At 30.1% G+C, this 19159-nt stretch overlaps 2 protein-coding genes across 3 annotated transcripts; both read right to left on the reverse strand.

The window, feature by feature from the left end:
- Positions 1 to 213: 213 nt before the first annotated feature.
- Positions 214 to 7811, reverse strand: LOC101248160 (transmembrane 9 superfamily member 3). 2 transcript variants are annotated; one of them, XM_004250189.5, is made up of 8 exons: positions 7012 to 7811; positions 4260 to 4300; positions 3557 to 4142; positions 3333 to 3470; positions 3063 to 3219; positions 1173 to 1657; positions 683 to 935; positions 214 to 457 (listed from the first exon to the last, which is right to left on the reverse strand). In XM_004250189.5, the coding sequence occupies exons 1-7, from the start codon at positions 7173 to 7175 to the stop codon at positions 716 to 718; spliced, it is 1791 nt and encodes a 596-aa protein (XP_004250237.2). In that variant the 5' UTR covers positions 7176 to 7811; the 3' UTR covers positions 214 to 457; positions 683 to 715. The 2 variants fall into 2 exon arrangements, with proteins under 2 accessions (XP_004250237.2, XP_010312729.2); XM_010314427.4 differs by having other exon boundaries at positions 214 to 467; positions 7012 to 7316.
- A 301-nt stretch (positions 7812 to 8112) lies between these two features.
- Positions 8113 to 14925, reverse strand: GAD2 (glutamate decarboxylase isoform2). The gene is given in 8 exon segments (NM_001246893.1): positions 8113 to 8579; positions 9251 to 9535; positions 10124 to 10176; positions 10490 to 10743; positions 11308 to 11522; positions 11754 to 11954; positions 13912 to 14116; positions 14767 to 14925. Coding segments are annotated over 8 exon segments (1512 nt in total). The 5' UTR covers positions 14853 to 14925; the 3' UTR covers positions 8113 to 8366.
- Positions 14926 to 19159: the final 4234 nt, after the last annotated feature.

Consider the following 19159-nt stretch of genomic DNA (forward strand, 5'->3'; position numbering starts at 1 on the left):
AGAACAACCTCTCTACGTACACTCTACCCTCCCCAAACCTCACATGTTAGGTAAATCGTTGGTAGTTTCTGCTATTTTTTATTTATTTGCGCGATAAGATGATGGTGTATATAACTTGCATTCTAATAACAAACGGTTTGAAGCGTTGAAAACTAGGTTACTGTAACAAGTATGAATAACACGACAAATTGGAACATAAACAGCTTAGGATGCAAATAACAGAACCATATTCTATATATTAAGAAGGTTAAAACTAGGAAAATTAAGCTGAAGCTAAAAACTAATTATAGACTCTTTGTAAGTTTGTTCAAAACACAATAAAAAGAGCATTGATTTGAACTTCTTCTGTCAACATATTTTCTTCTGCTTTGTTGCTCCACACAAATTCTAAATGGATCTAACATGTGTTGCACTACTCCAAGCACGTTGACGATTTTTACACCAAAAACACAAGCCCCTGTTACATTCTTCCATGAACATCGCGTGTAGTTTAGCCAGATGAAAACTTGATGTATTCTACAGTCTACGAGTTATGTTGCTCAGATCCTCCAATAAATGCGTTATTTTTTGGTTTTGGAGGATCCCGGAAGGGGTCTGTTGACATCTTTGGAGGATCTGAGTAACATAGGTGTGTGTAGATGTGTTGGGATAAAAAAAGTTGAAAGCAAAACGAGAAGCTTACCGGTTGAACCAGGCTAATGTGGAATTCTGCATCTTACTCGCACTTGATTGAACGGTATATGTGGCGGACGAAAAACAAAGCAGCTCGGAAACCAACAGTTCCAAGCATGAGAAAGAAGGCATAGCAAATGCAAGCCATGTAACCAAAGAAGAATGAGGTTTGCATGAAACCTGACATGTCTGATCGGGCATAATAGTAATACAGGCAGTAGCCATAGATGAACAAGCCGGTTGATCCACCACAAACGAATGACCTAGAAGATCAACATATGTTAGAGACTTGACAAATACTTGGAATGATAGTGCAGCATTTATTAGTCACATATTAACATGCAATACACAAGGAACATTTGGAGTTCTATGTACGATTGCCTGGGAAAGTATAATCCTTTGATGCATTCACCAAAAGTACAGTGTCTAGAACTCATTTCATGCTTTGCATCCTTAGACTGTTTGAAAAGAATTGGATCAATTAAGTACTATTAACTTACCTCCACCACCATTCATGGTCTTCCGCAGCAAGTTGGAAGTATGTCAAAGCCACCGTAATAAATGCAGTGACAATGATCAGAATGATGAAAACTATGAATAAGATACTGTAAATCGTGTAAATCCTATGACCCCACACGCTGGCAAATATGTAGTAGAGTTCAATGTAGATAGCGCTGAAAGGCAAGAACCCAGCCATTGCCATCTGAGGAAGAGCTCCGCGATACCATGGTAATTGTGGTATCTCTCTCGGATACTTCGTTGTTCGAGTTGGAGCTTGAAATTCTGCCTTGCTATTCTTTCCTGCAATTCCTCCCAAGACAAGCAATGGTGATGTCACAAGGGCCCATATGAGGAAAATGACCACGATGGTACCAAAAGGAAGTGCTGCAGTGGCATGATAACCAATTGCAACAGAATTAAGGAAGCAGAAAGTTAGAAGCAGTGGCCCACAGAACAGACCTCCTGTCAACAACAAGTTCCTTACCTGTAAAAGAAATTGAATTTATCAAGTACACATTTTCCTCTTTCTACTGGAAACTAAGCAAAGAATCTCAAGTAATTATAAACGCGAAAGATACACCCACAGCCCACTACATTAATTGTTGGGATCAACTGAATTCGGTTTCAATGATCATAAGTTGCAAGGCAAAAGATGGGGAAAGAGAGGGGGAGAATTCATGCAATCTTAGAAAAGAGCATAATAAAATCAGAAGCAAAATTCCATAGAGGTGATACCAACCAATTGGAATTAAGGTTTGGCCATGTGCGTACACTTAAATTAAGAGTGCTTTAAAATAACATTTTTTTTACAGATTTGTATGTTGGCGTAAATGTGAATAACCTCTAGTTTTAGTCACATAATTTGTCTTAAAGACAAGTTTCTGTAATGGGATGAAACAGGTCCAGATGAAGCGTAAAGGACAATGAAAATTTATATAACTGACCCTTCATAAGTTTGGATTAAGGCGCAGCAATTGATGTTGCAAGGGAAGGCCAAAGATGATGCTAACTGAAGGAAGAGAAGCTCCTCATTTACAATACAAAAGTCTATCTTATGCTCTCAAAACTTATATAATTCTATTGTGGTTTGGTAACTGCCTTTAGTCATAATTCCACTACATTTCTACTAAATTTTAAATTCGAACGAAATCATACTTAACACCTCCCCCCCCTCCCCCACCCCAAACAAATTTTATCTTTATCCATCTTTCTCAATTTCTTCCATCTCTCTTATTTCCAACTCCTCCTCAAAATCTCTTGCTCACTCAGCAGTAAACCCCTCTTTCTGTTTTTCCTCTTTACTCCTTTATTCAAGTCTTTACCTTCTTTTCCTCCCCTGTCCGACCCTCTAGTCAAGACACATCTTCTCCACCTTCCATAATCCACCTAAAAAGTAAAATTCATGTACTCTTTCATCCAAGATCCAACAGAACCAAATAGAAGAATAGGTTGCTTTAAGTTAAGGGGTAATAATGTTAATAGAATCATTTTTGAAATATGCTAGGGTGTGCTGCCAAAAGTTTTTTTTTTTGCCGTACGGCTAAAAAGATTGTTGTTGTAGAGGCAAAAGAATTAGTTAAGCTATTGTGGGATGCATTGTCCAAGATCTCCTATGTCGGAAGGATCTTTAGGAAATAGAGTCCACCATTTCCCCTCCCATGAAACAAGACTTGTACCGCAGAATACACTCTGGTAAACTAAATTCGCGGAGGAAGTTTACACCTTACTATTAAAAATCCTATCATGACTGGTCCATGTCAAAACTAGGAGACCTCTACTAACTAGAATAAAAAGATGAAAATAAGGAATCTGAGTAAACAAAATAAGAGATGCACTTGCAGGAAAGCTACTTTACAACCACCAAAATAGTTCTCCCCATACTTTCTTACCCAATTTTTCCCTTCAAGTTGACAATAGAATGATGCTGCAGTATAGCCTGCAATTCCTGATGTAAGAGCATAAATAATCACCAAAGCTGTGAAAAGAGCTCCTCGGTTGTAGGGGTAAAACACACCAACAAGCGCAAGTATAAATATGAAAATTGCCCTGAGAAAAAGAGGCGGCAAGAATTAACATTTGTCAAAGAAACTTATCAAGAACTGAATGGACTATGCAAATCTAGAACTAAATAAACCAATGTTATAGGCATGCATACTCACAGGGTAAACAACTGTGTGCCAGAACCCAGGGCTGCTGCAAAAAGTGACTTATGCTTCGGGTACCTAAACACATCACCATGAATGTACTTCCACCCAGTTTCTTCTTGGTCATCAGCTGCTTCCTCATCATGGGCATATCTTTAACCAAAACAGTAAATGTCATAGGATAAGTACAAGCTCCTTAATTAATAAGTATATTACCCAACAAAGTTTTTGTTACATACTTGACAAAGTCATTTTTAAGGACGCGCATCAGAATAGTAGCAAGGAAACCAGTTAAGAGCAGAACTGTGACACAAGAATTAATGATAGAGAACCAGTGGATCTCCAAATGATGTGGTAAAGCTGAAGTCTGCGAGTACTTTTCCATCCTTTTCTCAAAAGGGATTTCTGTTTCCTTCCATTTTACAGAGTACATGAAGTCTACATCAATTTCCTTATCTTCAGTTATGTCCACTAGCGCATTGGGGTCAGTTCGTGCATTGACTTCAATCACACGGTCTTTGTTGTGATGGATGTCAAAATGAAGATGTTTAAATAGGTAATATTTGTACTCACTGGGGTCAGCTTTCCCCTCCTTATCTACCTTACCAATGAAACCCCAAATAGGAAGGTCATCATAGAACATCTGGAAGTAGTAGTCCTTGGCAACAGCATCACGGAATCTTGCAACTTCTTCCTTTGACAATGTCTTCTTGCAAACTACCTCGGTTTCTCGATCATTTGTGAAGTCAAGTTTGTATGGAGCAGTGACTAAACGATCTCCATTCAACACCTCACCAAGAGCTTCAGTTTTATCTTTTACATGACCTAAAGCAAGAGCATGAATAGATATATATTCCAATGGTTGTTAAAATGTCGTCAACAATAAAAGCTAAAAAGGGCCAAAGATATTAGAGCAAGAGAGGGCAGAGAAATGAACCTGACCTGGAGAACAAAAAGGAAGATCAAAGTAGCGATATGTTTCGCTGCAATTGACAGTAAAAACGTGAGATCTAAGTGGAGAACAGTAAATGTAGCATGTGCTAGAGAAGTACAATCAGATATATTTTGTCTGTTTTTGACAAGTAGAAGTAACAATCAGAGTTATTCAAGAGTTTAAACTGATTCACCGAAGTTGTTTCAGTTTATATACTGCATTAAAGGAGTCAATTTTCACTAACTCAATGCTTTGCACTCCTCAGAGCAAGTGCGAGAAACAGCTAAAGACACACTCCAGGGGAAGATGCATCAATTGCTGTTTAATTGCTGTAAGCAAGAAATCATTTCAGCAGCAATTTGCGAACAAAGATGCAGACAACTCTCTAGGGTAAAAATCAAAGAAAAGTCACTAAACGACCATTCCAGGAAACTGGTGAAACTGTTACAAAGAGCAAAAGAGATTCAACGAACTAGGGTTGGTGAAGGAAGTATGTGAACAAAAACATCCAAAAAAGGCACTCAGCACATGCTGAATGTTTTTGCCTCCATATCTAGAGACTCAGAGTGATAAGTATAGTTCCTGCTCCTGTGCAAGTGACCGCTGAGATAAGTATCATCCACGGGGCAAGTGAAAATTTTCTAGCTTAGCTACTAGGTAGTTCTGCTATTCTTTGTTAAAGGAATAAGGACACACCATATATCCACATTGTACATGCTTTAGACACAATACAATATATTGAATTATCAAAAGATAGATTGTGTGAGCATGGACACACACACAAAAGTTGAAAAGACTCTGTGAGTATAAGTATGTGCATTTTAGAACTTTTCTTGCAAACAAGTGTGAAGAAATTTATGGGTACTCCAAACTACCATGCTCATGAATAATCAAGTACCAAAATTCAGAACAAAATTTGAATCTTTCAATATCTAAAGCAAAGTGATTAATGCTACAATAACTCTTATGCATAGAGCTGTCTGCAAAGCTCTCGGGTTAAGGAAAATGGATGAAAATACTCCGGTTTTCATGATTATATCTCAGTAGCTACCTTTCACCAATTTCCTGAACAGAAGACTAAGTGGTGGTTTAGACTAGCTCTTGGAAGATAGGTCTGGCTTTCTCACTCTTATGAAGCTTCTTTTCCTTGTTCTACAATTGTTTGTCATTATAAAAACACCTATAACTTCGGTCAATCACATACAGAATATATCCTTAAAAAATGCTAATGATATCTAATGTGCCAAGACACGAACTTAGCAAACATAAGAGCGGAAACAAGATAAAAGAAGTAGAAAAAGTCTTTTTCAAAAAACTACTGCATGCACACCACAAAACTCTTCCCATATCCAAACATCAAAAGCATAAAAGAAAAGCCATTTGTCCCATTCTCTTTTAATAGTGCTCTTACAAAATGGACTACATTAGATTTGATCTAGCATGTAGAAGAACCAAGACGTTGGACAATGTCTTTCTCCTTAATTGTAGATATACAGATATACTCTCAGATGAAAAGATTCACAATACTCAATTACCAAGTAGACTCATCAACATATATTGGAAGTTACTGTTTATCCAGCAAATATCATATAAGTTTCCCCGAGAATCCATTCCAAATCTATTTTTTTCAGAAATTCAGCACGTCAAAATGTAAAAAATAATCTCCCAATTCTCAGAAGATGACCAGCAAATAAAAATTGAAATAGATCAACATTACACCCAAAGTTCGGCAAATTTTCATCAAGTTTTCCCATTTTCAAATCCGACACAGCCCAAACAAAATTCTTGATGTTTGCTCAAATATTGAACACAGACAACATGCAAGCTACAATCAAAAGGAGCTCACGATTCTCAGAAACAAAGGTGACCCAACTAATTTACATCGAGATAACTCAACACTACAGCCAAACTTCAGTAAATTCTCAACAAGATTTACCCTTTCCATCCAGCACCACCCAAAACAAAATATTGACTTTTCCCAGATATTCAACACATAATATGTAAAGTACATCCAAAACAAGCTCACAATTCTCAGAAATAAAGGTGATCAACTAATATACATCAAGCAAAATCCAATACACCCGAAATTCAGCAAATACCGACTACATTCCCCTTTTCATTCCAACACTATCCAAAACAAAATCTTGTTTTCTTACCCAGATGTGCAACACGTACAAAATGTAAACTGCAAACATAGCAAGCTCGCAATTCTCAGAAACAAAGGTGACACACTATTATACATTGAGCAAACTCAGCAATACACCCAAAAATCAAAATTCAGCAAAATCCCAACAAGATTCCCCCTTAATTCCAACACTGCCCCAAAACAAACCTCATTTTTACCCAGATACTCAACACGTCCAAAATGTAAACTACATCCAAATAAAGCTCACAATCTCAGAAACAAAGGTGACCCACTAATATAGATTGAGCAAACTCAGTAATACATCCAAATTCGGCAAATCCCAGCAACATTTCCCCAAAAACGAAATCTTGAGTTTTCCCCAAATATCAAAAGGCCTGCAAAATGTAAACTACATCCAAAAAAAAACTCACACCCACTAATACATATTGATCAAACTCAGCAATACACCCAAAATTCAGCAAATCCAGAAAAGTTTCCCCCAATAACAATCATCCCAATACTACACAAAACAAAATCTTGATTTCAACCCAGATATCAAAAACATACCAAAATCCAAAAAAACTCATAAAAATGAAATCTTTAACGAGAAATATGAAAAGGGGCAAAAGGGTTACCTCGGATTATGAAAAGGACCAACTTTATTTGCATACAAAGGGACTTCTTCTCCAGATTTATACTTATGGTCTGATGAATCCGATCTCACTTTCATAGCCCCAAAGAACAAAAGCACCAATACGACAGCGTAATTCCCACACCCCATTCTACTCTTCCTCACCATTTTTTTCTTTACTCACATACAGAAGAAGAAAACAAAAATACCAAAGATTGTTTCTTCCTTTGAAACTCTCTTTTTAGGTACAGTGGAATTTTCCTTTGTTGTGTGTAGAAGAGAAAGAGGGGGAAGTGGTGAATACGCGCTACTATAGCGAGTTTGTAACAAACGTAATGGTGACCTATCAAGGAATGACATGTGGATAATGATGTGTCACTCTCTTTCTTTTTGTTTTTTTTGTTTTAACTTTTCTTTCCATTTTTTGACAAGAACGTGTTACCAAAGCTTTAAGGTAAGTTCTAAATAGTGACGTTTAGACAAATATTATTATGTCAAACATAGTGTAACACTCCGAAGATAAGGATGTTCAATTGAATGCGTGGATAAACTAAGAGTGATATCGTTAATAACGAAGATACATGATCAAGATACTTCCGAGAACATATAGAGAAAAGGTATGCCAATGCATAATCAGTAATTAAAGAGGCGTGAGGAGTTGAATGTAACATAAATTATGATCAGAGATTGAAGTATTTGGGGTGGTACCTGATTAGATAAGACATAATATAACTTTAGCCTATCCAAAAGGCTTGACTCTGGATAGAAAAATTTGAAGGCTGAGGATTGAGGTAAAAGTCTAATAAATAATCAAATGTTGTCGCACTTTTTGTAAGAGAAGTAGAGAGCTATTTAGTAGTCACGTCATCTATAAATTTTTCATGTATATTGTAATCTATTATTTTATTTGATTATTATGTTGCTATTTTACTGTCATATTATTCATGTACAAGTACTTTTGCTTTAAAAATGATTTTTTAAGCCAACGTTCTATTAAAAACAATTCTTTTATTTTTTTTTCAAACTTCATTTATAAAATTTACCAAAAATATGTTTGTATAATTATTTCTTTTCCTCAATATCTCTTTATTTTTTCTTATTAATGGAAACAAGGTGACATGATATTATATATATTTTAAAATATGGAGTAAACAAGACTTCAAATTAAACACTCACTATATAAATTAATTAAAATACAAGTTGTTACAAGAAAATCATATTACAAGTACACAAGAAAAATTGCCTTTAAAATGATGGTCCAATTTTACATTGTAGATTAATATAGATCATTATTAAATGCTTAAAAAGTCATAAACTCATAAATAATTCATCATATCATAAACAATAATTATGAATTAATTAACAAACTCCCATAGTCTTATTCTTCTTTTTATCAGCAACAAACTTCTTCCATGCTTCAGTAACCTGTAACTCCCATTCTCTATCCGTTTTATGATGTGCCACGCTGTCGATACCGTTCGCCGCGGCCGCCTCCTCGGCCACGGCGAGCTTAGCTTTGACACGTGCTGGAAGCATGTCGAGCTCATGGAGGACTTTAACGATGTCCATAACCTATTTGAAAAAAAAACGAACGAAAAATATAAAAATTAGGTTAAAACTTAAAACACGTTATAAAATATTTTTTGAAGATATTGTTATGAATTGAATACAAACAATTTTAGTGAATATAACAAATTTATGCCATTTAAAAATAATTATCTACCTAATCTGTTTTTTATCACTCTATTAAAACAAGAATAAAACATTTTTTTAGTCTAAAAATAGGGGCAATAACATTTATAGCCATTCAATTATGGATATAAAATGTGTAATTTTGGTCCCTAATAGTGGTATACAAAATTAGGTTATATTTAAATTATTTTTTAAAACTATGGTTACCATCAAACATGTAGTAACACTATAAACTTAACATAACATAGATAAGTAATAAAATAGTTAATTTGTGAATAAAGCAAATGTATAAAATATGTATATTTCCATCAATTAAAGTTTAAATGTGCTTAGTCAAATGCATATCAGTCATGTATATATATATATATCAAAAGTTTTTATATATTAAAATATTTTAAACTTTAAACTTCACATTATAGTTACAAAATATTCGTATCATATTCATGACTACATATTTTTTAAAATATTTCTTTTTTACTTTTAAAAATTGCATCTAAGTAAACTCCATCATATAAATTGAAACAACAGTCAAATAGAAATAGAAACGTTACCAGTCGCTCCGCGAGTGTTCTAGAGAAATCTTCTCTAATAACAACTCTAAGAACTGTGATGTGTTGAGCATCTGGTGGCATAGTGTATGCTGGAACAATCCATCCAAATCTCCTTAAAGTTTCAGAAATTTCAAACTCATCATGTTTGCTATTGTCTTTAAGAGAAAATGCAACCAAGGGAACTCCAACTTCTTTGGAGACTATCTCAAATCTTCCTGTCTTTTCGAGTCCTTCTCTTAGTACCCTTGCATTTTCTTGACAATTCTCCATAACATTCTTGTAACCCTGGTTTAAAATAACAAAATATTAAGCTTTAAAACGCGTAATTTCTTATAAGAAATATATAATTTTTATACACTAATAGTAACGATAGCAAAGTATATGTTGATCGTATTTTTCAAAAATTTCGTTAGAATCATGTTGGATCGTCTCAAATAATATATATACTTTTAGATGATCTGGCACATGTGTGTAATTTAATCTAGAGTTCAAAATATATAATTTTTGAATGATATATAACTTTTATACACTAACAGTAGGTTAAACTATATTGATAAAAGTACTGACACAAGTTCTATGTTATTACATCCATATTAAATCATTTAATTGATCATTTAGAAGATCTGACAAAGATGCAATAACAAAATTTTGAGCTTTAATACATGTAATTCTTGAAACTATATAGTTTCTATAGCCTAATAATCTATCAAATCAAGTAATAGTAGTAAGTTATATTATTCGGATCTTTTAAAAATATTAGTTGTATTCGAATCAAATCATATGAATATCAAGTATTTTTATTTCGTACGTACACATACACAAGAATATTTTTAAAGAATCCAAGTAACATGGAATCGTTAATCTTGTACTCACCTCATAACCCAAACGAATAAGTTGATAATATTGAGCAATTACTTGACTTGATCCTGCACAACAAATTGACAATATAGCAAAATATGATCAAATTTATAAGAGTAATTATATAAATGAAAATTGTACTCCTTCATCTAGTTGGAACATCATATTTTCCTTATACTAAAATCTTATCAAATTTTCGAATGAGCATTACACTACTAGAAATCAGTCAATTTTCGACATGGAAAATTCATATTTTCGATAGACTCTTTAATGTTTAGACTGATTTCTAGTAGTGAATATAGGTTTAGTACAATGCAATTATTATTGTCAACAATAAATTCATATGGATTAAGAACATAATTAGAGATTAATTAATTATACCTTTAGAGAAATTGAGGGTGAAAGTAGGTTGATCAGCACCAAGATAATTAATATGAAAAATAAGTTCATCAGGCAAGTCTTCTTTGTTCCTCCAAATGACCCAACCAATACCAGCATAAACAAGACCATATTTGTGACCACTCACATTTATACTTTTAACTAATGGCAATCTAAAGTCCCATTCAAGTTCTGGATATATAAATGGTGCAATAAATCCACCACTAGCTGCATCCACATGAATTGGAGTGTCCCACCTGTTTTACAATTTACAAAACTATTAAATATATATATATATATATATATATATATATATATATATTCAGACGTGTAAGTGACTTTTCGTGTTTGTTAATGTTAGAAGATGAACTACGACATCTCAATACACATCATCCCCTTTTACTTTCATGTCTCTACACCCCACTTTGAATATTTGAAGATGATCCGCGATATCTGACTAGAGTAATTAAATGTTTTTTTGTTGGTATAACTTGGAAGGCTTAAAACGATAAATGTATCGAAGTCTAATTTTCAATATACATATATAATTTTAGCGGACGACCTACGATATTTGACAAACAGTCGGTATAACTTTAAAATTTTAAGATAGTAAATGTGTCCCACACATCAGACTCTCAGTATACACCCTTTATTTTCATGTTGCGCTAATACTAAAAGACGACATAAAACATCTGAGTTGCTAAAACCAAACTTCTAGAAGGCCATGCCAAAACTATTTGAATAGTATTATTCAGTCGTGCTATAACTTAACAATCAAAAAAACTCGATAAAAGTAGTAATGTTAGAGATATGAAATTTACCCTGTTTCTTTGTTCTTCTCAATCAAGAGGTCATTCAATTTCTTTACATCTTCAAATTCTCCATTAAGAGTTGAACCCAAAATAGCAGCTACACAAATTGTGTTCTCATCAACCATTTCCACAGCTTTCTCAGGGCTCATCACATAGTATCCATCAGTCAACTTCACTTCTTTTAGCTCAACTTCAAAATACCTTGCAAATTTTTCCCAACACACCTGTTCACATTACTAATTAGTCCCTTCTTATCTCAGGTTATTACGTGTTAATATACACTAATGATACAAAATGTGTTTATACTGGCAATGTATATCCATATATATACAATTAGACTTTTCTACAACGTACATTTCACTATAACAATCAAATTTTTGACTCATAATCTTTAAAAACTAAACTACTGACATATACGTAGTTTCAAATTTTACAATGTGTGTGAAAGACCATACCTGGACATTAGCACCAGTAACAATGTTGGGCTTATCATAGGGCTTTCCTTGGGCTTTCATTTTGTTTTGCCATTTTCTCTTAAAGGCCAATCCAGCAAGCATAATGGCTTCTGAAGAACCAACTGTTCCAACTCCAACTGCAGTTTCTCCATCTTCAAGTGGTGCATTAAATAAATGCGCTATCATGTTTACACACCGATTCTGCCAAAAAAAATATATCAAAGATATTTTTAAATCGAGTAACAATGTCAAATTTATCGTATTATTCGTTGTCATAGATTCTAATGCTGCAAAAATGACATAGTGATAGATCTATCGGTGAATTTCAGTATAATATCATTAAAGATTGTCAATTTTATGGTGGACAACGAAATAATATTATTAAAATCATATTTTCTGGAATTTTTTTTGTTTCGTATTTTTTTTTTAAATTTATTATGGATACTTATTTGACTAGTTAGTTTAGGTTGTTGAAAAGTCCATTTCATTAATTATACTTTGCTTAGGAGAAATTAATTAAACAATTTTAAACATCTCTAAAAAACGACTTTAAACTTTATATAATCCTATTTTAATTTGAATAAGTCAACTGTCAAATTAGTCTAAGTATAGACCTTTCTAATTGTTATTCTTTTAGTCCATCTGATATTTAACTGATTTTTTTTTTTATTTTCAATTACAACTTTACTTGTAAATAACGTAATAGTTTTTTTATTCGATATCTATACTTAAATAATTATAGTCGGATTAAATTCATATTTGCATGTTATATGACCTATTAAAAACATAGAATGCATTTATGGTTAGACCACATACGTACTACAACGACAATCACAAATAAAAAAATAATATTATAAAATCGAGCTTATTTTTTAGGACAACACTTTTGATATAATTTTTTTTATATAAATCCAAAAACTACAAAGGGACATAAGATAGTGACAATCCAGTTAATAATTTTTTTTATAATTATTATTATTACTTTATTTTATATTACTTTTTTTTTTTAAGGTAAGTAAGAGACTTATGGACTAGCAAAAACACAATCTAATGAATGTGAATTTATTCGAATTTTAATAAGAGCGTTAAATACCTAATTAAAAAATTGAAGAAAAAAAAAACACTCTAGAATTTTATATATAAGTCGGCAGCACTTTAAAATAAGGTACAAAGTAAATACCTATATTATAAAAAAAACATTAAAATTAAATCATTATAATCTCAGAATACATGAATTTATCAAATAAATTTGTCATTTATTATATACTAATTAATATAAATAAAATTTTAATTATATATACAATGTGTTTGAACAGAAAGAAGAAAACGTGTGGGGAACTATAATGCGTTCAAGGACCACTTTAACAACCTACCATAATCTTTACTTATTGGTCATATTCTATCCTATTTAGTTCTCGATATTTATTTTGAGCTTTCGATTAATTTAATTATATTCGATATAAAATTTATTGAAAGAGTATTTTTTTATTATAAATTTTTTCATTGTAAAGGCTTAAAATATAAAATTTTTGATTGAAAAGTGGAGGATCCTTATGCTTATAATCTCACAATTTTTAATAACACCTATTTTCTTTTTAAATAAAGAAATTTTTTATTTATTTTATTTTTATTGTTAAATCTAAATATTGAACTCAACAGTTTTTTTTTTTTTTAAACTTTATTAAAGTTGAGGAGTTTCTTTTATCCAATCACATCACAATCTTTGGATGGCTCCTATTTTCTTATTTAGCACTATTTTTTTATACCATTCATACTATTCAAAACTTTTAAACCATTGAATAAGTAAAAAGTTCTAGAAGGAATTATGACTTTTATGAAAGTAACAATTCCAAATTATATTCAATATTATTGTGTGAATTTATATATTCATCTTTTAAAATTTATTAAATTTGCATAATTATTAGCATAAAACTTGAATTTCAATCTGTAAAATTTAAATTTTGACTTGTTTTTTTACGTATACTTATCTTACCTTACAATGACTTGATTGTGTATATATCTTACCAAACTTGTGAATGTCCTTATACTTGCTAGCTCCACCAACCTATACTTATTTTCTATTGCTTTGATTGTGCAAATATCGATCTCTTTATATTGTTAACGCATAAAACTTAAACTAATTCATCGAAAAAAATACCTGAAGCTCAGTGGTGACAGGATATTCATCCATGTCAACATAATTTTTGTTAATGGAATCCATCATCAATTTGTCACATTCTGGTTCCATCCATGTTGTCACAAAAGATGCCAAATTCAACCTTGGATTTCCATCTAACATAAGTTCATCATTTATAATTTGATAGGCTGCTTCCTTTGGTATTGAATTTTCTGGCATCTTAAACCTAAAAATTAGATCCAAAAAAAATATTAAATTGAAAAGAAACTATAGTTATACAAAAGAATATAATAGATTTGTGTTAGATACAACAAAAGTCATTTAAACGATCTATTCTTTTGAGAAGTACTTTTTTGAGTGTTTGATTGATGAGTGAAAAAACATTTTTTTTTTAGAAAACACAATTTTTAAGAAAGATGGTAATATTATTAGCAAATCAGATAGTGTATTGATGAAATTTAAGAGAACTTGGACTATATGTGGTCTGAATTTTGAATTAGTCGTGAAACAAAAATAAATATATCAAATAAATATGACATGAATTTTAGGAAGAAAAGAAAGAACGTAGATCTAAATATGTCAAATGTATCAAAATATCATTTAATTTTATTGTCTTAATTAAACATGACAATCGACACATATTAAAGAGTTAGACAAAAAAGAAAAGAGATATTTTTTTTCCGACTATCAAGAACTAAAAGATACAAATTATAAAGTAACTTATTTTGCAACAATTTATTTAAGAAAATATTTTCTGTCGTACCTAAACATTATTGCTAAACGATAAAAAATAAACAATAGATCATGATCATCGATCAACAAATAATTCATTTTTAGCTACGAACTATTTAACAACAAATTACGTATTATCAATACCTTGGGAGAGAAGTTCGAACATATCGAGACGCGAAAGTCGAGTGAACGGACACGTCACTTTCCGATGCTATCTTGGACAGAACCATGGTGGCGTAGTGGTGGTACAACGACGGAGAAGATCAAAGAGTAAAGCAAAAGAGATAAAATGGAGAAAAAAAGAAGATATTTTTTTTTTCTTGAAGAAGAAATGTATAGGAAGAGTCACTATATATAAAATAATGAAATTTGGAATATGTGGAAGGACTAACAAGTCATTATTGAAACTTAGAATTTAAGTTATATATAAATTTATCTAACATCATTGATTTTTTTTGTAGCAGATAATTTATCTTATTTTTAAAATTATAAATTTAAAACATTTAAGTAGATTTATTGGTAAATAATTTTAAAACTATTTGATAGTACTATAATTTTATTTACTCCGACAATGTGTTAGGTTGTTGATTTTGATTTTTATAAGTCATATTATTCACTATAGAAAATAAAAGAGATATTAAATGATTATAAATTATTTTTCAGGTGAAATTAAATTAATATAATTATATTCAAAATCGCTAAATTTCTAATGACATTATCTATATAAAATACTACTTCTATACTATTTATTATTGTCGCCCAATAATTGGTAAAAAACTATTTATTAGTTGTAGTGATAGAAAATAGTCTCATTCAAAAAATTTAATTACATTTTTTTAAAGGTAGCAATATAATTATTATGAGAATTTTAATGCAATTAAAGGTAAGAATAAGCTGATTAACAATTTGGACTTTTAACTTTATAAGTTGTAAATGTAATGCTGCTGCTAAAAGTATATTATAAAGATTTTGAATTATAAAAAATTCCACAATTATTTTTATATATTAATAATTAATAATACTCCACATATATTATCAGCTTTTGTACTTCAACTACGTAATCATTTATTCAAAGAATAAACAATTTCAATATAATAGCTTTATTTGAATATATTTTTTAGTTGGAATGTTACAAATATGTTATTGGAATTCCAGATATTTTTTCTGACTTTTTTTTAATTAAAAAAAATCCATAAATTGATTGTTCACTTGCTTTTTCAGGTTTCTCATGATTAATATTTTTTCCACGCACATAATTTATTGAATTAAATATAAATATTAATCATCGAAAAAAAGTCATTTATAATGATTTGGTTTACACAAATCCCACATATGCACATACTTCAAAAATCTTATAATTTATTAAGTGAAAAAACTATAAAAAATTTAAAAATCTTATAATATTTATTTTTCAAGAAATAAGTAAAATAATTAAATTAAATGAATTTTTACTTCAATTGGAATATGTGCAACGTCGGTGATACGATATTACCTCCCCACATGTTACAAAAGAATCTATGTGTATCGATTTTTATTCTAAAAAATATTCCATTTAAATTTAATAAAAAGAAAAGTGGACCAATCAAAAATTAGAACAATTATACTATACCAAAATAATTTATTTGAACCAGTCACTCAAGAACCATTAAATTATCAGTTTGATTCCTCCACCAAACTCATTATTTTCATAATTAAATAATGTCTCAAGTTCCATTGGTACATATATATTCTCGCTACAACAAATAAGAGAGATTATATGCAAACTATTTAACGATGATAATAATAGGGATAATGCACAAATATCCTTTCAACCTATGCCTAAAATTTCAGATTCACACTTATATTATATTAAGATTCTATTACCCTCTGAACTTATTTTATTAATAATTTTCTATTTCTTTTCGACCTTTATGACAGTATTTTGTGGGCCCAATGCTGGTTGACTTTTTTTTTAAGATAGTGCCACGTAGGCCAAAAAGGGGTAAAAATTAAAATAAGTTGAGGAGGATAATAGGACCTTAGTATAATATAAGTGTGTCTCTGTAATTTCGGACATAGATTGAGGGGATACTGTGCATTTTCCCATAATAATATAATATAAGTATTAATAATCAATATCTCACACTAATATCACTAAAAGTTTTAGCGATTCTTGATATAATAATATTTACTGAATATTTTAATAGCAATAAATATTATCGTTAGAAGAAAGAATAATAATCACGAATGGTCTATTTTGTGGTACGGTCTTGTTGTATGCTTTTCCTATTATTTTTTCCCTCTTAACTAAACAAAAAGTTTATCTTAAAAATGGAAAAGAATTATTCTTTTATTTTTAAAAAAAAAGAGTGAACTTCTTTACCCAAGACATAAGAAAAGTATATGTGCATAAAGATAATATTAATAAATTCAAAAATTGATTTATATCTACCTTGGTCAATAGTGGAGGACTAATTAATAAAAGAACATGGCCCAAAGTTCATGCCAAACTATCATTATCATTTATTTATTTAATTAAAATAATTTTTACTTTATACAAGACACCACTTGGTTTGTTGATGCCTTGATTGAAGGAGACAAGTGCCAAATTTCTAAAAGACAAAAAAAATTGTAATAATTGTACACTTAAGGTGTGGCTTTCAAGATTAGTGAGATGAAGTGTAAATTATGTGAGATTAAACTTTTTTTCTTTTAAAAAAAGTTAAATGGTAACACTTTTTAATTGATCGAAATTTTGACGAGTGAAAATTTGACACTTGTATAATGAAATTATTATAGAATGAATTTAAATTTTTTATAATTAAAATGTCTGTGAATATATTAGAGTTCAGTTATTGTGATGTTCGTGATACGAAGCAAATTGAAAAAAAATATATATATGTAATATTTTAAGTGAATTTTATTTAGAAAGTAGTGTAGTAGCAAGATTCCTATTTTTTGTTATATTTTGGAATATAATATTGACTATTGAGAATTTTTTAATAATTTAAAGTTCAAGTAATTAAAGGAATGTTCAACTTTGAAATGTTTCATTTGTATTTTGTTTTTGTTTTCTTTCTATCATCATTACACCAAAACGCGTACGTACGTGTTCACATATGATTGGTCAAAATATATTATTTTCTAACAAAAAATTAATTAATTAAAAAAGACACTAGAAAAGATAATTTAAAAACGAAGTTGAAAAGTAGCATCTGATGATGCAATGAATAACGTGGATGATTTAATATTGAAAGTGACCTAGTCTTTTGATTAAACGTATCGAGTTTGGACATAAAATGTAAAAAAGTTTTTATTAAAAAATAATTTTTTTATAAGAGGAATATAAATTAATCAGATAAGTAATATTTAGATATATAAACAAAAAAACTTTTATATGAAGCGGGATTTCCTCTATCAAATTTTATGTAGATCGAATCTTAATTAATCGAATCATTAAAAATATAATCAGGTGATTATATATAATAGAATTTAAAGTGAGACGACTCGCGTTATTGTACAATCTAACAATAACAAAAATATCTTATCTTTCAAGTTTGATAATTCTTATCATATATACTGCTTGAATTTATTTTTAAAATTTTAATAATATTTTTGAGAGTTCGGAGCTAAAAGGTAAAAAAATTGTTAAAATTTTCCAAAAGGATAATATTAATTTTTTTAACCAAAACGACACAATCGTTGTTGTAGCAGCGATTTCTTAAATTTTTTTTTTTAAAAAAATAATAATAAAAAATTAAACAAGTCGCTCCAAATGGAGCGATTTTCAAAAATTTTAAAAAATTATAATTTTTTTGCTTTATTATTTTAAAAAATTAAAATCAAATCTTGGCGAAATCGCTACCAAGACAGCCATTTTTAATTATTCTTTTAAAAAAAAAATCAAATTGCCGCAAAGGAAGCAATTTACACTTAATTTTTTTTTTGAAAACTTAATTAAATCGACTAATTTTTTTGCAGCGATTTAATTAAATTTTCAAAAAAAAAAAACAAATTAAGTGTAAATCGCCGCCTTTACAACGATTTGATTTTTTTTTAAAAAAAACTTTGATTAAAAATCGCTGTCAATGATTTTTAAAAAAATAATTTTTTTATCATTTTAATTTTTTTTAAAATAAAATAAAATAAAATAATTTTTTTTTACTGTAAGTCGCTGCAAAAGCAGTGACTTATTAAAAATTATCTTGTTTTTTTATTTTGAAAATCACTCCATTTGTAGCGATTTGTTTAATTTTATTTTTTTTAAAAAAGCAAATTTAAGAAATCACTGCTATTGCAGCGATTTTTTGCTTTTTCAGACGGACAAATCGCTACATTGTGAGCGATTTTATCGTTTTAGTTAAAAAAAATTTTTACTTTTTCAGACGGACAAAATCGCTACATTGTGAGCGATTTTATCGTTTTAGTTAATTTTTTTTTTACTTTTTCAGACAGACAAAATCGCTACATTGTGAGCGATTTTATCGTTTTAGTTAAAAAAAAATTAATATGCTCTTTTAAAATTTTTAAATATTTTTTCTACCTTTTTAATTCCGCT

Source organism: Solanum lycopersicum, chromosome 11 (genome assembly GCF_036512215.1).
Source record: "Solanum lycopersicum chromosome 11, SLM_r2.1".
Classification (NCBI taxonomy): Eukaryota; Viridiplantae; Streptophyta; class Magnoliopsida; order Solanales; family Solanaceae; genus Solanum; species Solanum lycopersicum.

What these genes read in the sequence shown, in the direction of transcription:
- LOC101248160 (XM_004250189.5), bottom strand. Translation starts at nt 7,175, where the DNA reads ATGGTGAGGAAGAGTAGAATGGGGTGTGGGAATTACGCTGTCGTATTG. An exon ending in GGCACACAGTTGTTTACCCT is followed by an intron (nt 3,220 to 3,332) that starts GTGAGTATGCAT and finishes TCTTTTTCTCAG; the next exon opens with GGCAATTTTCATATTTATAC. An exon ending in GACCATGAATGGTGGTGGAG is followed by an intron (nt 936 to 1,172) that starts GTAAGTTAATAG and finishes TTGATCTTCTAG; the next exon opens with GTCATTCGTTTGTGGTGGAT.